The 18,790-nt window shown below is 48.2% G+C and overlaps 2 protein-coding genes across 2 annotated transcripts; one reads left to right on the top strand and one right to left on the bottom strand.

Annotated features, from left to right (window-relative positions):
• Positions 1–21: 21 nt before the first annotated feature.
• On the bottom strand, positions 22–8,503 carry MED19 (mediator complex subunit 19). Its single transcript, XM_040259399.1, has 5 exons — positions 8,068–8,503; positions 2,709–2,965; positions 2,144–2,240; positions 1,775–1,869; positions 22–1,680 (listed from the first exon to the last, which is right to left on the bottom strand). The coding sequence occupies exons 1-5, from the start codon at positions 8,333–8,335 to the stop codon at positions 1,612–1,614; spliced, it is 786 nt and encodes a 261-aa protein (XP_040115333.1). The 5' UTR covers positions 8,336–8,503; the 3' UTR covers positions 22–1,611.
• Positions 8,504–8,677: 174 nt separating this feature from the next.
• Positions 8,678–18,106, top strand: TMX2 (thioredoxin related transmembrane protein 2). Its single transcript, XM_040259400.1, has 8 exons — positions 8,678–8,926; positions 14,470–14,530; positions 14,763–14,876; positions 15,634–15,710; positions 15,973–16,079; positions 16,243–16,308; positions 16,386–16,515; positions 17,252–18,106. Exons 1-8 carry the CDS (start codon positions 8,738–8,740, stop codon positions 17,396–17,398), a joined length of 891 nt encoding a protein of 296 aa, XP_040115334.1. The 5' UTR covers positions 8,678–8,737; the 3' UTR covers positions 17,399–18,106.
• The last annotated feature ends 684 nt before the right edge of the window (positions 18,107–18,790 follow it).

An 18,790-nucleotide genomic window follows, 5' to 3' on the forward strand; every position in this document is an offset into this window, starting at 1 on the left:
GACTATGGTGAAGAGAACCACTTAAGACAAAAGAGATCCTGTTTTTATTTCAGTGATTTAATTGGATGTTTCAGAAAAGTCTTATAACGACCAAAACTTGGCATTTCAGAGTTGAGAGAGCTCTTGACTTTTGCCTACAATCCCTTAACACAGAATTTTCTCTGGATGGTAAAGCTCCTTTTGGATGCAGCCAGAGGCGAGCCAGTCAGTGGATGACGGTGGAGTGAAAGGCAGACCACGGGGATGCACAGGGGCAGTGTGACCTCCCATGCTGTCCCGTCAAAAGCAGAAGGCTGTGTCTTCATTTAAATAAGGCACCCTTAGACGCTCATCTCAGAAAGCTGGCCAAAACCCTGTGTCTTCCTGTCTGTAACTGAAGTCTGTAAACCCTCGCTCTGAAATCCTAGGTTAACACGAGCAGAATGAGTGGTTTTCCATCTGCTGCTCTAGGACCAACCCTGGCTCATCCCAGCAGACTCCAGCCATGTCACACTGGGCTAAGGTCAAGACGATGTCAGCTGGGGCGCTCTTGTGGTAGCTTCTGCTTACCTGGCCTGCTGCAGACACTGCAGGGGTTTACTTTACCTTGTGCCAGATCTGTTGCTCAGTCACTCGGTCGCATCTGACTCTGCGACCCCTTGACCTGCAGCATGCCACACTCCCGTCCTCCACTGTCTCCCCGAGTTCACTCAAAGTCACGTCCATGAGTCAGTGATGCCATCCAACCCTCTCGTCCTCTGCCGGTCCCTTCTCTTGCCCTCAATCTTTCCTAGCATCAGCATCTTTTCCACTGAGTTGGCTCTTTGCATCAGGTGGCTAAAGATTTGGGAGACTTTTTTTTGCTGTCTTAGAAGCTCAGATAGGCATTCACATCAGCCAAATAATTTCACTGTCTTAGGGAGAAACGAATATCAAAAGTAGTTCTATTATAAAGAATCATTTACCTTTGCTTGCCAGAAATTTATTAAAAAAAAAAAAAAAAAAAAACCACAGGGTTGACCAAGAAGCAACCTTGCTGAAATTCACTTCTGACCGTGGGTGCTTTCTCCGTCGGCTACCGAGTTTCCACATGAAACTGACCTAGGACACAGCCGGCCTTAAGCAGGAAGCTCATCCAGGCACTAACTGGCAGCCTTAGGGGCAGGGCGGTAATGAGTCTGCGGCAGGAAGGTGCACTCCGCTCCTGGACCCTGCTCCCCGGTCTCGGGCGGCTGTCCCGCCTGCTGAGGAAACCATGCCACGCAAGGTCCGAGCCCCCTCAAGACCTCCGCACGCCCTGGCTTACACCCTGACTCCCACGGAAAGGCACTTACCTCCTGACAGGCAGCCACGCTTCAGCCAGTTTGATAAATGCAATTTTAAGAGAATAAAAATCCTAACAAATCAGACCAATTCCTACATCAGACAAACTGCACACAAGAGGCGAACAGAAAGCTTCCTGGGAGAGGAAGAGGTGTCCGCGAGAAAGCGAGGCGGGCGGAGGCCGCCGGGAGCCCTGCCCGTCTCCCCATCGGCTCCTCCAGCTGCGCGGCTTCGGCCCCTGCACCCGGCGCTGACCCGGGCCGCCTCCGGCCCAGCAGGGACGTCCTCCTGGCAGGGTCCACCGGCCCCTTAGCGGAGGCTGCTGCTGCTGCTGGCCTGAGAGCTGCCCATCCCGGGGTGCTCCGGGCTGTGTCGGTTCTGGAAGGAAAGGAGGGCAGAGGAAGAGAGGGCTCTATCGCGGGCCTGGGCGAGACGTGGACTCACGGGCCGCCGCGGCGGGCTCCTACCGCACCTTCTTCTTCTTCTTCTCTTTCTTCTTCCTCTTCCGCTCAGGGTCCTCTTCTTTCTTCTTTTTCTTCTTCTTGTGATCTGAATCAGACGGCGTCTCTGGCGGGGACAGGAGGTGCCCGTCATGGGTCGGGCCCCGAATCCTGCGCCGCCAGAGCTCTGGGGCGCGAGGAAAACCCCTGGTCCAGAGCACCACTGCTCCGCGCGACCAGGATACGCTCAGAGGCTCCGCTGAAGCCCTGGCCCGAGGTCCCGCCTGCCCGGGCGGCTGCATTACGTCTCTTCTTCTCCAAGGAGAAGCGGGCAGTCCAGGGCCCGTGAGGAACTTAACCGAGCTTTTACCCGAGGACGGTCAGAGCGCCCGGCTTCTCACCTGGGGGGACGGGGTCCTGGGCGCGGCTCTGCTTGTGCTTCTGCTTATTCTTCTTCTTAGGCGGCTGAATGTGCATCAGGCGGCACTGCTCGGGCAGCTGAAGGAGCCGAAGGGCCGGCTGGTGAGCAGAGGGCGGGCACCCCCTTCCCGTCGTGGGCACTGCTCCCAGCACCCGCTCTGCGCAGTGCGTGAGGGAGGTCCAGCCGGGGGGAGGACCACCACTGCGAAGCCTTCGGGCCTCCCACGCCCCATCTCACCCGGGGGGGCCCGCATCGGGCCTCCCCCCGTCCCCTTTCCTCCTCCGGAGGGCTCGCACCAGGTGCCCCCCCCGCCCCCAGAAGGGCCCGCACCGGGCCTCCCCACTGCCCCCCACCTCCCCAGGAGGGCCCGCACCGGGCCTCCCCACTGCCCCCCACCTCCCCAGAAGGGCCCGCACCGGGCCTCCCCATTGGCCCCCACCTCCCCAGGAGGGCCCGCACCGGGCCTCCCCACTGGCCCCCACCTCCCCAGGAGGGCCCGCACCGGGCCTCCCCACTGGCCCCCACCTCCCCAGGAGGGCACACACCGGGCCAGTGTGCAGGCGGAAGCCAGCCAGCATGGTCCCTGTGATGGGATTGAAAGAGCCCCCAAGGATAGGGGGCTTCTCGATGAGGGAGCGCAGGCTGCTGTTGTCATGGGAACCAGGCAGATCAATCATCCCAGGCAGGTCAGGCAGGAAGTTACTCAGCTTCTCCTTCACTTTCTTCCCACAGAATTTATTATAGGCATGCTCCAGGTTGTAGTGTGTGATCAGGTTAGTGCTGCCTGTCAGCTCGGTGCTGCCTAGAGGACACGGGGAGAAGAGAAAGGAGAAGAATCAGTTCCAAGAGCTGTTGTGTGGCTCAGTCGGATCTGACTCTGCGACCCCCATCCTTCACCATCTCCCAGAGCTTGCTCAAACTCATGTCCACTCAGTCGGTGATGCTGTCCAGCCATCTCACCCTCTCTCGCCCTCTTCTCCTCCTGCCCTCAATCTTTCCCAGCATCAGGGTCTTTTCCGAGAATAGAGATTTTTTTTTTAATTCACTGACCTAGAAGGGAAAGTAAAAGACTATATTCTAATCTAAGTAAGGGATCTTTTAAGGTAGAATTACCAATACAGAGAAGTTATTTTTGAGTAAGAAATAGCAAGAATAACAATGCATAACAAACACTAAAAATACTGTACTACAGAATGGTAGGTTGGAAGGAGGGGAAAAATAGACAAAAATCTAAGTAGGGCAGCGGTGGAAACCACTTTAACCCAATAAAGGAGACAGTCAGTGTAACCAGAGTAACAAGGGACACAGTGCGTACAGCCTGTGTTACGTATCGCTCTGTTTCATCAGTGTGCTAATGAGAAGTTGATACTTCTGGCTGTGACTAGAATAATACAACCTCACAGCTCAGCTACGACCATGCTGAAGGCCGACTATAACCCATTGGTGTGAGTGTCTTGCTTCCTTTTTTTTTTTTAAAACTAGCAAGAAACTCCAGTCACCTTTACAGAGAAAAACATATTTTTGTAGCTACTGCTGGTAACTTTTGTTACCACCATCTTCACTCTTCCTATAATACCAAATATGATAGCTCTGCCTAGAAAAAAAGAAATGTTTGATTAGAAGTTGGGCAACTAAAATTGTAATCCTTTATATGCCTGTTTCTGCTTACCTATGGAAAGCAGTGAAAGCTATCACAATTACACTTAATGTTTTTTCAAGGTTCAAATGAAAACATATTGCAAATATAAAGTCTGTAAGTGGGAGGCATCATCGGTCTCAACATTTCACGGCTGACTTTTTTCAAAGAATCGCGGTTGCTGCTGTTCAGTCACTAAGTCGTGTCCGGCTCTTTGAGACCCCGTGGACCACAGCACGTCAGGCTCCCCTGGGCTTCACTGCCTCCTGGAGTTTGCTCAGACTCGTGTCCATCGAGTCAGTGACGCCGTCCAACCATCTCACCCTCTGCCGCCCTCTTCTCTTGTACCTTCAATCTTTCCCAGCATCAGGGGCTTTTCTTTGTATCACGTGGCCAAAATATTGGAGCTTCAGCTTTAGCGTCACTCCTTCCAATGAATATTCAGGACTGATTTCCTTTAGGATTGACTGGTTTGATCTCCTTGCAGTCCAAGGGACTCCCAAGAGTCTTCTCCAACACCACAGTTCAAAAGCATCAACTCTTCGGTGCTCAGCCTTCTTTACGTCCAACTCACATCCATATATGACTACTGGAAAAACCATAGCCTTGACTAGACAGACCTTTGTCGGCAAAGTGATATCTCTACTTTTTGGTACATTGCCTAGGTTTGCCATAGCTGTCCTTCCAAGGAGCAAGCGCCTTTTAATTTCATAGCTGCAGTCACCATCTGCAGTGATTTTGGAGCTCAGGAAAATAAAATTTGTCACTGCTTCCACTTTTTCCCCTTCTATTTCCCGTGAAGTGATGGGACTGGATGCCACGATCTTTGTTTTTTTGAATGTTGCATTTCAGCTCAGCCTTTTCACTCTCCTCTTAGTAATTTAACGGGGGTCCAGTGGTGACAGTAGACACATCTGACCTACAGTTTCATAGTCCAGTCATGATGAACACTCGGGGCACAAATGACACCAGTGACTTGTTGACGATCATTCATTCACTTGAGAAAACTTAGCTCTGAGCTATCAGGCCACTGAGGGCTGAGAAAAATGCCTTGTTCATTCACATCTCACTGGTGCTCAATAAACATTAAATGAGTAAGGTGTTTTTCCTCCCTATTGACAGGCCACCCTATTCTGCTGCGTTGTCTTCCGTGCCAGCTGTCGCTGAGTGGGCTGTGTGACGGCAGGAGGCTCGGGGACCCAGTGCTTCTCATGTCAGCACTGCCTCCTTCCATTTTCCCCACTCTGTGGTTTTGCTAAATTCTTTACCTAAAACAGTCCATCCGATATTCTGTTTTGCCCATCAGTTCTACAAAGATGATTTATAAATCTCTCTCCTCAGTCCTGATTCCACTCCTGAAAACTAATTTTCCATTTCCAACATTCTCTTAATTAATTCACTGCAGATTCAGTTTTCTTTTTTTTTGGCTGCACCAGGAGGCTTATGGGATTGTAGTTCCCTGACCAGGGATCAAACCCCTTGCAGAAGAAGTATGGCGCCCCAACCACTGGACTGTCAGGGAATTCCCTTGACATTTTTTTTTTTTTTAAACTCCAAATCTTCCCCACCTCACTCATGGTTCCTTTATTTTAGTACATGGCACCCATACTGTCTAGATATCTTTAGAAGCTGTACTCAGTTCAAAAATCTTAATGGTTTCCCATTCCCTCAGGAAAAAGCTCAAATTCCTTCAACTTGCATTTGTGGTTGAAGGTATAAACATCTTACTGAAACATCACTAGCTGGAATCAAGATTGCTGGGATAAAGAGCAACAACCTCAGATAGATGACACCACTCTAATAGCAGAAAGTGAAGAGGAACTTCAGAGCCTCTTGATGAGGGTGAAAGAGAGTGAAAAAGTTGGCTTAAAACTCAACATTCATAAAACTAAGATCATGGCATCAGGACCCATCACTTCATGGCAAATAAAAGGCGAAAAAATGGTGGCAGTGACAGGTTTTATTTTCTTGGGCTCCAAAATCACTGCAGACGGTGGCTGCAGCCATGGGATTAAAAGATGCTTACTTCTTGAATGGAAAGCTATGATAAACCTAGACAGCATTTTAAAAAAGCAGAGTCATCATTTAGCTGATAAAGGTCCGTACAGTCAAAGCTATGGACGTGGGATGAACTGAAAATGTCCCTGAGACGAACATGTATGTCTAAAATGACTCTTGATTTCCACCTCCTCAAACGTGTTCTTGCCTGACCTCAGCACTACCATCAATCCTGTTATTCAAGCCAAAAATTCGAAATCGTCCTCAGTTTCTCTCTCCGCCACTTCTATATTCAATCCTTCATTCCTATCAGCTCTACCTCTAACGTTTATCCTGCATCCATTGACTTCTTTCCTCCATTGCTATCACCTAGTCTAGACCACCCTTCCTGGACCGCTAAGCAGTAACATTATTGAAAGAGGGATTTTTGTAACGCAATAATTAATTCAGCTATTTCACTACCACTTTGCATTATTACCTTCAATAGTTACAGCTGACACACCTGTAAAGTCTTCTCCAGCACCATGAGTTTCATTTTCACTTTCCATATCAGAAAACAATCACTAAGGTTTTTTGTCTCTTTGTTGGTCTAATAGTGACATCATCTGAATCAGAACTATATTCGGAACTACTATCATCTGCTGCTGCTGCTAAGTCGCTTCAGTCGTGTCCGACTCTGTGCGACCCCGTAGATGGCAGCCCACCAGGCTCCCCCGTCCCTGGGATTCTCCAGGCAAGAACACTGGAGTGGGTTGCCATTTCCTTCTCCAATGCATGAAAATGAAAAATGAATGCATGAAAGTGAAGTTGCTCAGTCGTGCCCGACTCTTAGCGACCCCATGGACTGCAGCACTAGTTGCTGCTCGGACAATAAGAGAAAGTATCTGCATAAAATTCACTGAAAAAATTTTCTTCACTCAGAATTTCATGTGTCACTTTTTAAAATTTTATAAAAATAAACGTGTATATAAGGTACACAAGCTTGGAATAAAAACCTAACAGAGCAAAATGTGAATGATAATGTCAATGATAAGTTGTATGATGAAACCTTGATCAATTTTAAGCTTTAACAACTTCCCACAGTGATGTTAATGGTTTCACTCTCTAAAAAAGGTATTAACATGTTTCTGGTCAATAATATGTTAAAATCTAAATGTCTAACACAGGCCTCTGCCTACACTCTCACTTTATCTCCTGTCACTCCTCTGTTCACTTCACTGGAGTCCAGCTGATCTTCTGTTCCTCAAACATTACAAGATTTTTCTCACATTGGGGCTGTTGATTTCATTTCTTTTTTGTATCCAGTTATTCCTTCTTCCACTCATAAATGGCTAGCTCTTTCTCTGCGCTTACATTTTAACTCTAAAGTAACCTACTCAGAAAGAGCTTCTCTGATCACTCTAGCTAAAGCAGTTCCGCTCCCTTAAATCTTATCACATTTTTATTCCTACAGCCATAACTGCTATGTGATTTCACCCTGTTACCTTTTGCCTCCTCCATGGGCACGTAAATTCCCAAACAGGCAAGGATCTTGTCAGCCTTATTCACAGTTGTATCTTCAGTGTACAATTCCCCTTGGTACATAAAATAGGTGCTCAACGAAATAATTTTTTGAATGAAAGAATCTGGTCCAATTCTATTCACTTGTTCCAACAGATGAGGAAAGGCCCAGGCCCAGAGAAAAAAGAAAGGCAACAAACCAACAGGAAGTCGAAAGCAGATTTGGAACTAGGTCCGCAAGGATGTTAAATCAGGACTCTCAAATTCCAAACTTGAACCCTGGGTGCTTTTTCAGAGTTAGCCACTCAGTCGTGTCCGACTCTCTGCGACCCCATCGACTGTAGCCCGCCAGGCTCTTCTGTCCATGGAATTTTCCAAGAAGGGATACTGGAGTGGGTAGCCTTTCCCTTCTCCAGGGGATCTTCCCACCTGAGGGCTCAAACCCAGGTCTGCCGCATTGCAGGCGGATTCTTTACCGTCTGAACCTCCAGGGAGTAATTTTTAGGGAGTTATAAAACCACCGTCAGCGTCAGAGGCAGGGCGGGGCGTGAAAGGCGGCCACAGAGACCCATTCTTCTCATTCCCAGTCCATCCTGAGGATTCCAGTCGTGCCTTTGGCCGTGAATTCGCAGTCCTTTCCGACACGGAGCTCCGAAATCCCCGCACGCGCCGCCCGGGCTTCCCCTCACCTCCCTCGGCGTCTAGGAGCCACGCCCAGCCCCACCTCGCGGCGATCTGATTGGCCGGCTTCGGCCGGGCCTTGGACTCACCTGGCAGCTCCCTCATTAGGTAGAAGGGGCCGCAGCCTGCCGCCGACTTGTCGCTCCCGGGAGGGGCCGAAGCGGCGGTCGGGGGCGGGGCCGGGCCCGGCCCCCCGCCCGGAGGCGGTGGCGGCGGAGGGGGCGGCTTTCCGGGTCCGAAGCCGAGTGCCGCTGGGGGAGGTGGCGGGTCAGCCTGGGCCCCGAACAGCGCCGTGAAATTCTCCATCGTCCCCTCTGCCCCGGCGCCGTCCCAGTGTCTGGCGTTAATGATTCTCATTGGTTAATCTTTTCACGGGGTACCGCCCTTTTCCTCCAGGAGTCGTTTGCCATTGGACTGCCTCTGGCCCTGCCTACCTTCTTCCGGCAACGACTTCCGTCGCCTTCTGAGAACGTTCAGGAAATACTCCTTAACATTATTAAATTTTCCGAGGCCTCCGCTCGCAGCTTAACCAATGAAATGACTTAGGTAGTAAAAGCGACAGCTAGGTTAGCCAATAACATATCAAATCCCTTTCTCACCTTCCTTACCTGCCGTAGGGGGGCCAATCAGAGATCTAGTTCCGGGTCTAGAGGCGGGGCATCTGACACTTGGCCCAATGGAAACCTTCAATGGTGAGGGAGGCGGGACCAGACCTACGGAAGCCGAAGAGAGCGGCCCGTGCCTCAGGGGGCCGAAAAGATGGCGGTCCTAGCGCCTTTGATTGCTCTCGTGTATTCGGTCCCGCGACTTTCACGATGGCTGGCCCGACCTTACTACTTTTTGTCAGCCCTACTCTCTGCTGCCTTCCTACTCGTGAGGAAGCTGCCCCCTGTCTGCGAAAGTCTCCCCACGCAACGCGAAGACGGCAACCCGTGTGACTTTGACTGGGTGAGCGACCCTCCTCGGGACCCCACGACCTTGACTGTCCCCACCCTGGTGGTCGCAGCCGGGAGCCCCGAGGCTGACCGTTTTGAGAACGCCTCAGGTTTCGGGCCTCTTAGCGGACTTGCCAGACTGCTAAGAGTGTAGGGCGTGGATTGTGACCGAGCCTAAGCCTCCTCTTGTTTAGGGTGAGGAAGCAGCCGGTTAGCTCGCCCAGCAGTCTCAGCCTTCTGCCTTTTGAGTCCAGGCTCCTTCCCACCTCCCAGCCCATGCTCGACCGGAGTCCTCCCCAGACGGGGCCCTCGCAGTGTCTTCCAATGTTGCTCGTTAATAAAGCCTGTTGAGGAACCGGTGAGTTGTACAAGGCGAGTAGTATTTGTAGTATTCTCGTTTTTTTGATGAAGAAACGGATCTTGGCGTGGTTAGGAGACTCGTCCAAGGTCACACAACTAGTGAGCGACGAGGATTTGCAGCCACTCTTTGGCCACGGTAACAGCACACAGCCAGTTCTTAAAATTAAGTTAACAGTCTCTCAGGGCGGCCTGTGTGCTGGGCTGTGTGCCGCATACTGGGAATGTAAAAATAAATAAAATCGTTAGGCCTATGGAAATGGAGTTGTAAAGAAAAAGAAAAAAACGCTGTAAAGAAATCTATCTCAAGCCTCCTGCAGTCCTCCCTGAACTGGAATGGAGGGACCACTCAGAAAAATAACTTGAGGGGCTTCCCTGGTGGTCCAGGGGTTAAGACTGCACTTCCTTGCAGGGGGTCTGGGTTCCATCCCTGGTCAGGGAACTAAGATTCTGCATGCTTTAAGGGGAAAAAAAAATGTAAAATAAGTTGAAGCTCTCGCCCTCTACTGAATAGCGACATACATGTTCTGAGGAAAGACAGTCACCTGAGTTTTTGTCCTTTTTTTCCAAAGCCCCAAATGAGTCTTAATCTTTAACAGAACCTGCTTCCTTACTTTTTATTCTTCACACTTTTTCATACTCTATCCTTTCCCAGTGATATTAATTAGCTCGGATGTAGCCATTTTCTTCAAAAGATACTATTTTTATCTATCCAACTTTAACCAAAATAAGACTCAAACATGTAAGTGGATGAAAATAAAGATTTTTATAAAAGGGACTTTTTACGCAATTAATTTCTCTGAATACTCTTCCCTAGTTATATGCAAAATACTGGAAGGTGTTATGTTTTCTTTTTACTCCGTTTGTTTTTTTTTAACTATATAGTACTCATAACTGTTTGTCTTCCTGGAAAATCTGTGTTTTACTCATTTACCCCCTGGTGATTTGGAAGTTATAATATTAAGGTAGATAGTGTTAGCAAGGATATGACTTCCCTGGTGGCTCAACAGTAAAGAATCTACTTGCTGGTGCAGAGACTTGGGTTCGATCCCTGGATTGGGAAGATCCCCTGCAGAAGGAAATGGCAACCCACTCCAGTATTCTTGTCTGGGAAATCCCATGGACAGAGGAGCCTGGCAGGCTTCAGTACATGGGGTTGCAAAGAGTCAGACAGGACTGAGTGAGTAAGCACATACACCCACAACCTTTGAATTTGAATAAGGGCCAAGTATTAGATAACAACAAGGAAGTAGTATTAATTTTGTTAGATATGATAATGGTAGTTTAAGAAAGTTCTTATCTGTAAGCAATATGTATTGAAATCTTTACAGCCGAAATGATACAGTTGCAATTTGCTTGTAAGTTTCTCCAGCAAATGAAATCGGTAGTGTAGATGAAATATTTTGCCAAATATTACTATTGAAACTGAGTATTAGGGGTTTACTAAGGTATTGTAGGAGGCGGGAAATAATTTTCCCTTTGCCCTTCTGAGGTCTTGCCTGAGACTACTGTAATAAAAGACAGATTGAAGTCAATTAAAATACAAACACATTTATTAACATGTGTAACTTGTGTACAAGGGAGATACCCAGGGAAAAATAAGTGACAAAAAGGCTTAGAATTCCAGCTTATATGGCATCTTCAATAAAGAACAATAAATTTGTGGAGAAATGACAGGATGAAGAAGGAGAGTTTTAGGTTTGCAGGAGCTGAAAATAAGAAAGGTAAACTAATGGTAGATGAAGGTGAGTTTGTAACGGTAGATCCCTCTGGCGTTATCTCCAGGCTGATAGCGTCTAAAGTTATCTCCCCTGATTAGTTTTGTCCTTGGTAGAGAAGGTAAATTTTTGTCCTTCTCTTAGACACAAGGGAAGGGCATGGAGCTTTTTTTTATTTTACTTCTCATCAGTTGCCTTTAGACTCAAAATAATCCTTATGCCAAAATGGCGTACTTGGGAGTGGCATATTCTGCCACCCTTCAGTATCCTCTCTGATTTGGTGTGTGTTTGAGAATTTCCTTAATAAAAAGTTTGAAACAGGGCTACGCTGGTTACTCAGTGGTAAAGAATCCACCTGTCAGTGCAAGAGACACAGGTTCGATCCCCAGTCAGGAAGGATTCCACTTGCTGTGGAGCAGCTCAGCCGGTGCACCCAGCTACTGAGCCTGTGCGCTGGAGCCCGGGAGCTGCACCCACTGAGCCCACCTGCCGCATGTACTGAAGCCCACATGCCCTAGAACCCGTGCTCTGCAATGAGGGGCCACCGCAGTGAGAAGCCCGCTCACCCCCACGAGGGAAAAGCCCGCCTGGCAACAAAGGCCCAGCACAGCCAAAACCAAGTAAAGATAAAATTAGCTTTAAAAAAAGCTTGAAATGGTGAATAAACAAGCAAACAACCAAGGGAGCTCTTGTTTATGCAGTTACTCTGGAACCCAGTCTCATCCTGTCTTCTACTGATGTCCTTAAGATCATCCCAGCATCATGCCAGCAGATGGAGAAAGAAAGCTGTCCCGCAAGGACGTGCATCCCCTTTCTTAACTGCCTGGGCACAGAAGTGGCGCCTCACTTCTACTCACAGTGCATTTAGGAGTGCTGGTCACACAGTTCTCCCTAGATGCGGTATGTCCAGGAGAAAAAGGAAGTGAGGTCTGGAGTATACATGGCTAGTCTTTACCACAGACCCATTCTGTCTTTCAGTTCAGTTCAGTCGCTCAGTCGTGTCCAACTATTTACAGCCCTATGAATTGTAGCACGCCAGGCCTCCCTGTCCATCACCAACTCCCGGAGTTCACTCAGACTCATGTCCATCAAGTCGGTGATGCCATCCAGCCATCTCATCCTCTGTCGTCCCCTTCTCCTGCCCCCAATCCCTCCCAGCATCAGAGTCTTTTCCAATGAGTCAACTCTTCACATGAGGATGCCAAAGTACTGGAGTTTCAGCTTTAGCATCATTCCTTCCAAAGAACACCCAGGGCTGATATTTAGAATGGACTGGTTGGATCTCCTTGCAGTCCAAGGGACTCTCAAGAGTCTTCTCCAACACCACAGTTCAAAAGCATCAATTCTTCAGTGCTCGGCCTTCTTCACAGTCCAAATTTCGCATCCATACATGACCACTGGAAAAACCATAGGCTTGACTAGACAGACGGACCTTTGTTGGCAAAGTAATGTCTCTGCTTTTGAATATGCTGTCTAGGTTGGTCATAACTTTTCTGCCAAGGAGTAAGTGTCTTTTAATTTCACGGCTGCAATCCCCATCTGCAGTGATTTTGGAGCCCCCCAAAATAAAGTCTGCCACTGTGTGCACTGTTTCTCCATCTATTTCCCATGAAGTGATGGGACCAGGTGCCATGATCTTTGTTTTCTGAATGTTGAGCTTTAAGCCAAGTTTTTCACTCTCCTCTTTCACTTTCATCAAGAGGCTTTTGAGTTTCTCTTCACTTTCTGCCCTAACGGTGGTGTCATCTGCATATCTGAGGTTATTGATATTTCTTCCAGCAATCTTAATTCCAGCTTATGCTTCTTCCAGCCCAGCGTTTCTCATGATGTACTCTGCATATGAGTTAAATAAGCAGGGTGACAATATACAGCCTTGACATACTCCTTTTCCTATTTGGAACCAGTCTGTTGTTCCATGTCCAGTTCTAACTGTTGCTGCCTGACCTGCATATAGGTTTCTCAAGAGGCAGGTCAGGTGGTCTGGTATTCCCATCTCTTTCAGAATTTTCACAGTTTATTGTGATCCACACAGTCAGAGACTTTGGCATAGTCAATAAAACAGAAATAGATGTTTTTCTGGAATTCTCTTGCTTTTTCCATGATCCAGCGGATGTTGGCAATTTGATCTCTGGTTCCTCTGCCTTTTCTAAAACCAGCTTGAACATCTGTCTTTAGAGTATATTCCTTTTAGCCCTGTCTTTGGTCTCCTGATTGGGCATAATTCTCTTTTAAATCATCTTTCCATAATTATAAAAGCCACTTTAAAGCCAGTTTCATTCTTGAAAACTCTTCCTAATTTCTACTCAGATGGAATATTTAGTAAGGCCTGTCATATTCCCTACCCCACCCCCCGCCCCCACTTTCGATGTCCATTTCTAAATCCAATCAGTTGCTTTTTGTTGGAGATTGAGGCTAAAAACCTAGGTCCCTGATTGCAGGCCGTAAATTGCAGTTAATTGGTTTTGTCTGAAATGATTTGGATCCTGTATGACTAACAGAAAGGTGTGGAACGCCTCAAACCCCCCAGTCTACAGAAGGCCCTCCCCGTGTGCAACCGCTCACAAAGTCTTTGTTACTCTTCACTGTAGTCTTTACTCTTTGAAGTTATCTTGTTTGTGTTTTTGTCATTTTTATTGTCTGTCTCACTTAACTCACGTGGAACTTATCTTCTAGAAGGTGAGAAAGAACAGTAAACTAGTGGTACTGAAAAGTACCTTTTAGAGGTTTGAAAGGCCTCCTTCAGCTCTCAAATTATATTCAAAGTGCATGGATTATCACTGAATATTAGGTGGAGAGGAATGTTTTAACTTAAAACCAAACAAATGGAATAACCATCTGTTGTATTGATGGGAATGATTGAGAAAGTTTACTTGGAAAAGGTTTATTTTACCAGGGTCACGCTGAGCTGATTGTAGTGTCTTATAGTTTTACACCATATACTTTATGTCACTGTTTCATACTTCTTATCTTCTTTAATCCTCAGTCCGGGAAGCCAGTGCTCCCTGGTTAAGTGCCTTGCTGAAAAGCATCAGGCAGTTTGTGGTAGGGGTAGAATTGGAACCTGGATCTTCTGACTGGAGTTTTCCCCACTACCGCTTGTGCTTGCTAAATCACTTCAGTTGTGTCTGACTCTTTGCGACCCCATGGACTGTAGCCCTCTAGGCTCCTCTGTGCATGGGATTCTCCAGGCAAGAATACTGGAGTGGGGTGCCATGCCCTCCTCCAGGGGATCATCCTGACCCAGGGATTAAACCCGTCTGTCTTGTGTCTCCTGCACTGGCAGGTGAGTTCTTTACCACTAGCGCCACCTGGGAAGCCGGCACTGCTCCTTAGCTGACTGCAGTTATTTCTCTACTGTGACCGTTCTCAGTTTCGATCTTCGTTCGTTTTTTCTCTGTTGGTTTGTATCACATATCTGGCTCCCTTGGGCACCCAAATCGTTTCCGTTCGTGGCCTTCCTGACGCTCTGATTCTGTTCCAGAGAGAAGTGGAGATCCTGATGTTTCTCAGCGCCATCGTGATGATGAAGAATCGCAGGTCCAGTAAGTGGGGTTTCCCGCGGTTCGGACCGACGACCTCCGGAGTCTTCCTCTCATGTTGTGAGAGGGGCATAACTTGGTGAACTTGTCCCTCATTCTGTCCCAAGGCTGAATTTGACCTTAGACTTTTATCCTCTCCCCCTCTCCCGTTTTCAAAGTACTCCAAGGAGAGGGACAAATAATAGGACATGGGAGCACACGGCCTGGCCTGACCTCTGATACCTTTGTGTTTCAGTCACCGTGGAACAGCATATAGGCAACATCTTCATGTTCAGTAAGGTGGCCAATGCGATTCTTTTCTTCCGCCTGGATATTCGTATGGGCCTTCTTTACATCACACTCTGCATAGGTAAGCAGACTGTAAGACTTGGTTGTGGGAACCAAATTTCACCACCACACCAGTTCCTCCATTCCTGTCTTCCATAGCTTATACCTAATTAATTGTGTGAGGCTCAGATGATGAGAACCTACAGAGATTGTATTTTAAGAGGAAGAGAATGTGTCTATGTCTACAAAATGTACTCTTTGGTACTTGAAATCTTTGGGTTGGTTTGAAAGTAAATCCCCTACTCAAGCCCTTATACGTTTCCTGTGTTGACTTAAAATGCGCAACATGAGAGCTGCAAGTTAAGTTTTAATTGGGGCAAAATGAGGGCTGCAGGCTGGGAGACAGCACCTTAGTTAGCTCTGAGAAACTGTTCCAGAGAGGCGGGGGGAAAGGACAGCATATGTGTGATTTTGGTGAAGGGGGAGCACATGCAGTCAGCCTGTGTTTTTTACAGAAGGTGTGTGCTAGAGTCATGAAGCTTTCTGCCAGTCACGAGAAACTGCTGTCACCGTGAAGGGTCTTAGTGCTTTTCTAGATGTGAGGAGATACACGAGTTGGGCTCATAAAATCGGCTCCTGAGAATATTTAACTATCGGAAGACCTGTCTTGCCAGTTTTTCCCTGAGCACAGGGCGCCTCGTTTCTGCTCTGCACCCTGAGCTCCTTCAGGGGGTGTTGAAGGTTGGCAGCTGCGGGCGCACGTGACTTAATCCTTACAGAGGTGGATGGCAAGTGCCGCTTGGCAGTTAACACCCGTGACATCCTTTTTCTGTGTTTAGTGTTCCTGATGACGTGCAAACCCCCCCTGTATATGGGCCCTGAATACATCAAGTACTTCAGTGACAAAACCATTGATGTGAGTGCTCTTCTTCCCTGTTCCTTGGGTGCCTTGGGGGTGATTTTGTTGTTGTGCTCACTGCTCAGAGGAACAGCCATTCTTCAGAATTGAAGTCAAGGGCATTGGTTCATTGTGGGCTCCAGAGGAGAATCAAGGGCACCATGGTTCACTGTGGGGTCTACAGAGGTATGGGGAAGCCGAGATGAGGAATTAGGTGCTCAAGTCTGTATGTTCCAGGAACCTGTGTAATCCAGTTCACCGTTTCCTCTCTGTGTGGCAGGAGGAGCTGGAGCGGGACAAGAGGGTCACTTGGATCGTGGAGTTCTTTGCCAACTGGTCTAGTGACTGCCAGTCATTTGCCCCTATCTACGCTGACCTCTCGCTCAAGTGAGTGGGACGGGTGGTAGAAGCTGTCCCGTCCCTCTCGTTGGTTTGGCCTTGGTTTTTGCACACTGCAACCCGAGGCACTCCCGCCCTGCCCTCAGGCATCTGTGCCTCTGCTTCATTGACTCCTTCTCTCTCGTCTTGTGAACCAATACATTCCTCCCAGGTACAACTGTACGGGGCTGAATTTTGGGAAGGTGGACGTTGGACGCTACACTGATGTTAGTACACGGTATGTGAGGGCCTGGCAGGGGCTCCCTTGGGGGGATACACGAAGATGCACTTAAAGAGAACCTCTGGATCCCGCAGGTACAAAGTGAGCACGTCACCCCTCACCAAACAGCTGCCTACCCTGATCCTGTTCCAAGGTGGGAAGGAGGTCATGCGGCGGCCGCAGATCGACAAGAAGGGCCGGGCTGTCTCTTGGACATTCTCGGAGGTGTGTGAGTGGGCAGGTGGTTTGCAGGAGGGTGTAGAACAGGAGGTCACTTTGGAGCCCACCCTGGGTTTGATTCCTAGTTCTGCTACTTGCCCACAAGCTTTGAGAGTGTGGACTATTAGGTCTCATTCATGGATTCACTCAGGGAATTATTCTACCATGTGCCAGACATCTGAGTAGTAGGGAACGATTATTAGTTAAGATTCAGTCTCGGTGGCTCTTGTCCTTATAGTCTATTTCCTTGGCAGTAAATTGGAGAGGGTAACATTTGCTTACAGGTTTTGTTTTGCAGATTACATTAAATAATGTAGCTGTAATTCTTGGCACAGTGACTGGCACATAATAGGTGGATATTAATTGACTTTTTCAGGTACCCCAAAAGAAGAGATCGGGGTTAGATCCCTGTCCTTTGCTTCCTCCCTTCCTAGACTGTGTAAATACAATTGGCCCTTGCACAAACGAGTCAGAACTGTGTCGGTCTGCTCGTGTGGATATTGTTCAATAGTAAAAACTACACTGCAGTGTGCCCCATGTGGTTGGCTGGAGCCGCACACAGGGAGCCACAGATTGGGGGGGACTGTGGTTGTGGAAGGCTGACAATAAGTTATAGGTGGATTTTTGACTGCAAAAGGGTCGGTACCCCAACCACACCCCTGTTCAACGGTCAACTGTACTTCTTCCCAGACACTACTCTCCCTTCCAACTTGAACCTAATACGTGCGTCCTTTTTGCACAGGAGAATGTGATCCGAGAATTCAACTTGAATGAGCTCTATCAGAGGGCCAAGAAGCTGTCAAAGGCTGGAGATAAGATCCCCGAGGAGCAGCCTGTGGCCACGGTGCCCACTGCCATGCCAGATGAGGAGAGCAAGAAGGACAAGTAGGATCTCTGCTTCAGGGCTTCCTCTCCTGTCAGTCCCAGGCACCTCGGAGGCCCTGCCCTTTCTGTAACCACAATCCTCGCCTGAGGCCCGGCCCTTCTATTTATGTTTCCCCTGTCTGGCTATGCCTAGATGGGGAGGGTACTGCTTCTGGTTTTTAGAGGCATCCAGGGCAATGACGGGTACCCTCTAGGAAGGCCCCCACTGTTGCGGCCCACTGTTTCACGGGAGGGAGGGAAAGATCTTGTCTGGCGGAGGGAGAAGGCTTGCCCTCCACGCTGGGCCAGCACACACCACCATGTGCTGCCTGACGTCTCCGTCAGGCTCTGGTCTCATCATTCCTTACGGTGGCACCATGCAGCCTACTTAGACTAGATTAAACCCTAGCATAAACAGGCCAAGGTGCAGAGTTAGTGCTGAGATTTTCCCCTCATGGAATCTTACTCCTTTAGGCCCTTCTGGCTTAGTCTGTGGTCTGCATTTAAAAAAGTATAAGCCTGTGACCGGTCCCAAGGAAAAACCTTTAACCACAGACTTTTCTCTTTGAAGATTACTGAATAATCTACCTATTTTATGAAGATTGGGAGGAAGGGGAATAGAAGTTTGAGACTTCCTTTGTGTGGTGGGCCCTGGACGGCGGCTCAGTTAACCCTCCTGCATCCTCCCCACACCCAGTTGATGGTTTTGCACAATAAACAGACTGAGAATCACTTTTGAGAATCACTTTTGATTGCTCCTTTGTGTGTGATTCATGCATCACAAGTGGAAGTGTTAGTCACTCTTGCGTTAGAATAGCCAGGCAATTGCGGAGGACTCCTCCATGGTCTTCATTTCAAAGGCCACCTGATTAGTTCATCAGATGCTGCACACAGGTCCGCGGGATTGTGGACAGCTGCAGAAGGTTGGGTCTACCCTGTGCTGGTGCTTAGTCACTCGTCATCCTATGGACTAGTCCGCCAGGCTCCTCCGTCCACAGCATTTCCTTGGCAAGAATACTGGAGTGGGTTGCCATTCCCTTTCTCCAGGAGATCTTCCCGACCCAGGAGCACAGCCATGTTTCCTGCATTGGCAAGTGGATTCTTGACCACTTGGCCACCTGGGAAGCCCTTTTGAAGAGGACTGAGGAATCTACATTGTGATGATATGACAGTACAGACCTTAATGAAAGAGAAGGCGGGGATGAGTAGGACTTAAGAAATCCCTGGGCATCTTTTTCAAAACAGACATCGGTAGGCTCGTCAAAATCTCAGGACCTTTGCATGCATTTAAAAATGTTCCTCAAATGGTTTTGATATTTCTAACACCCTACTATCCCACTTGAAAGTCAATGATGTAAACAATATAGTGAATTTACTTAGTATTTATTCATATTAGTTAACGAAGGATCCTGAATGA

Source organism: Oryx dammah, unplaced genomic scaffold (genome assembly GCF_014754425.2).
Source record: "Oryx dammah isolate SB20612 unplaced genomic scaffold, SCBI_Odam_1.1 HiC_scaffold_17, whole genome shotgun sequence".
NCBI lineage: Eukaryota > Metazoa > Chordata > Mammalia > Artiodactyla > Bovidae > Oryx > Oryx dammah.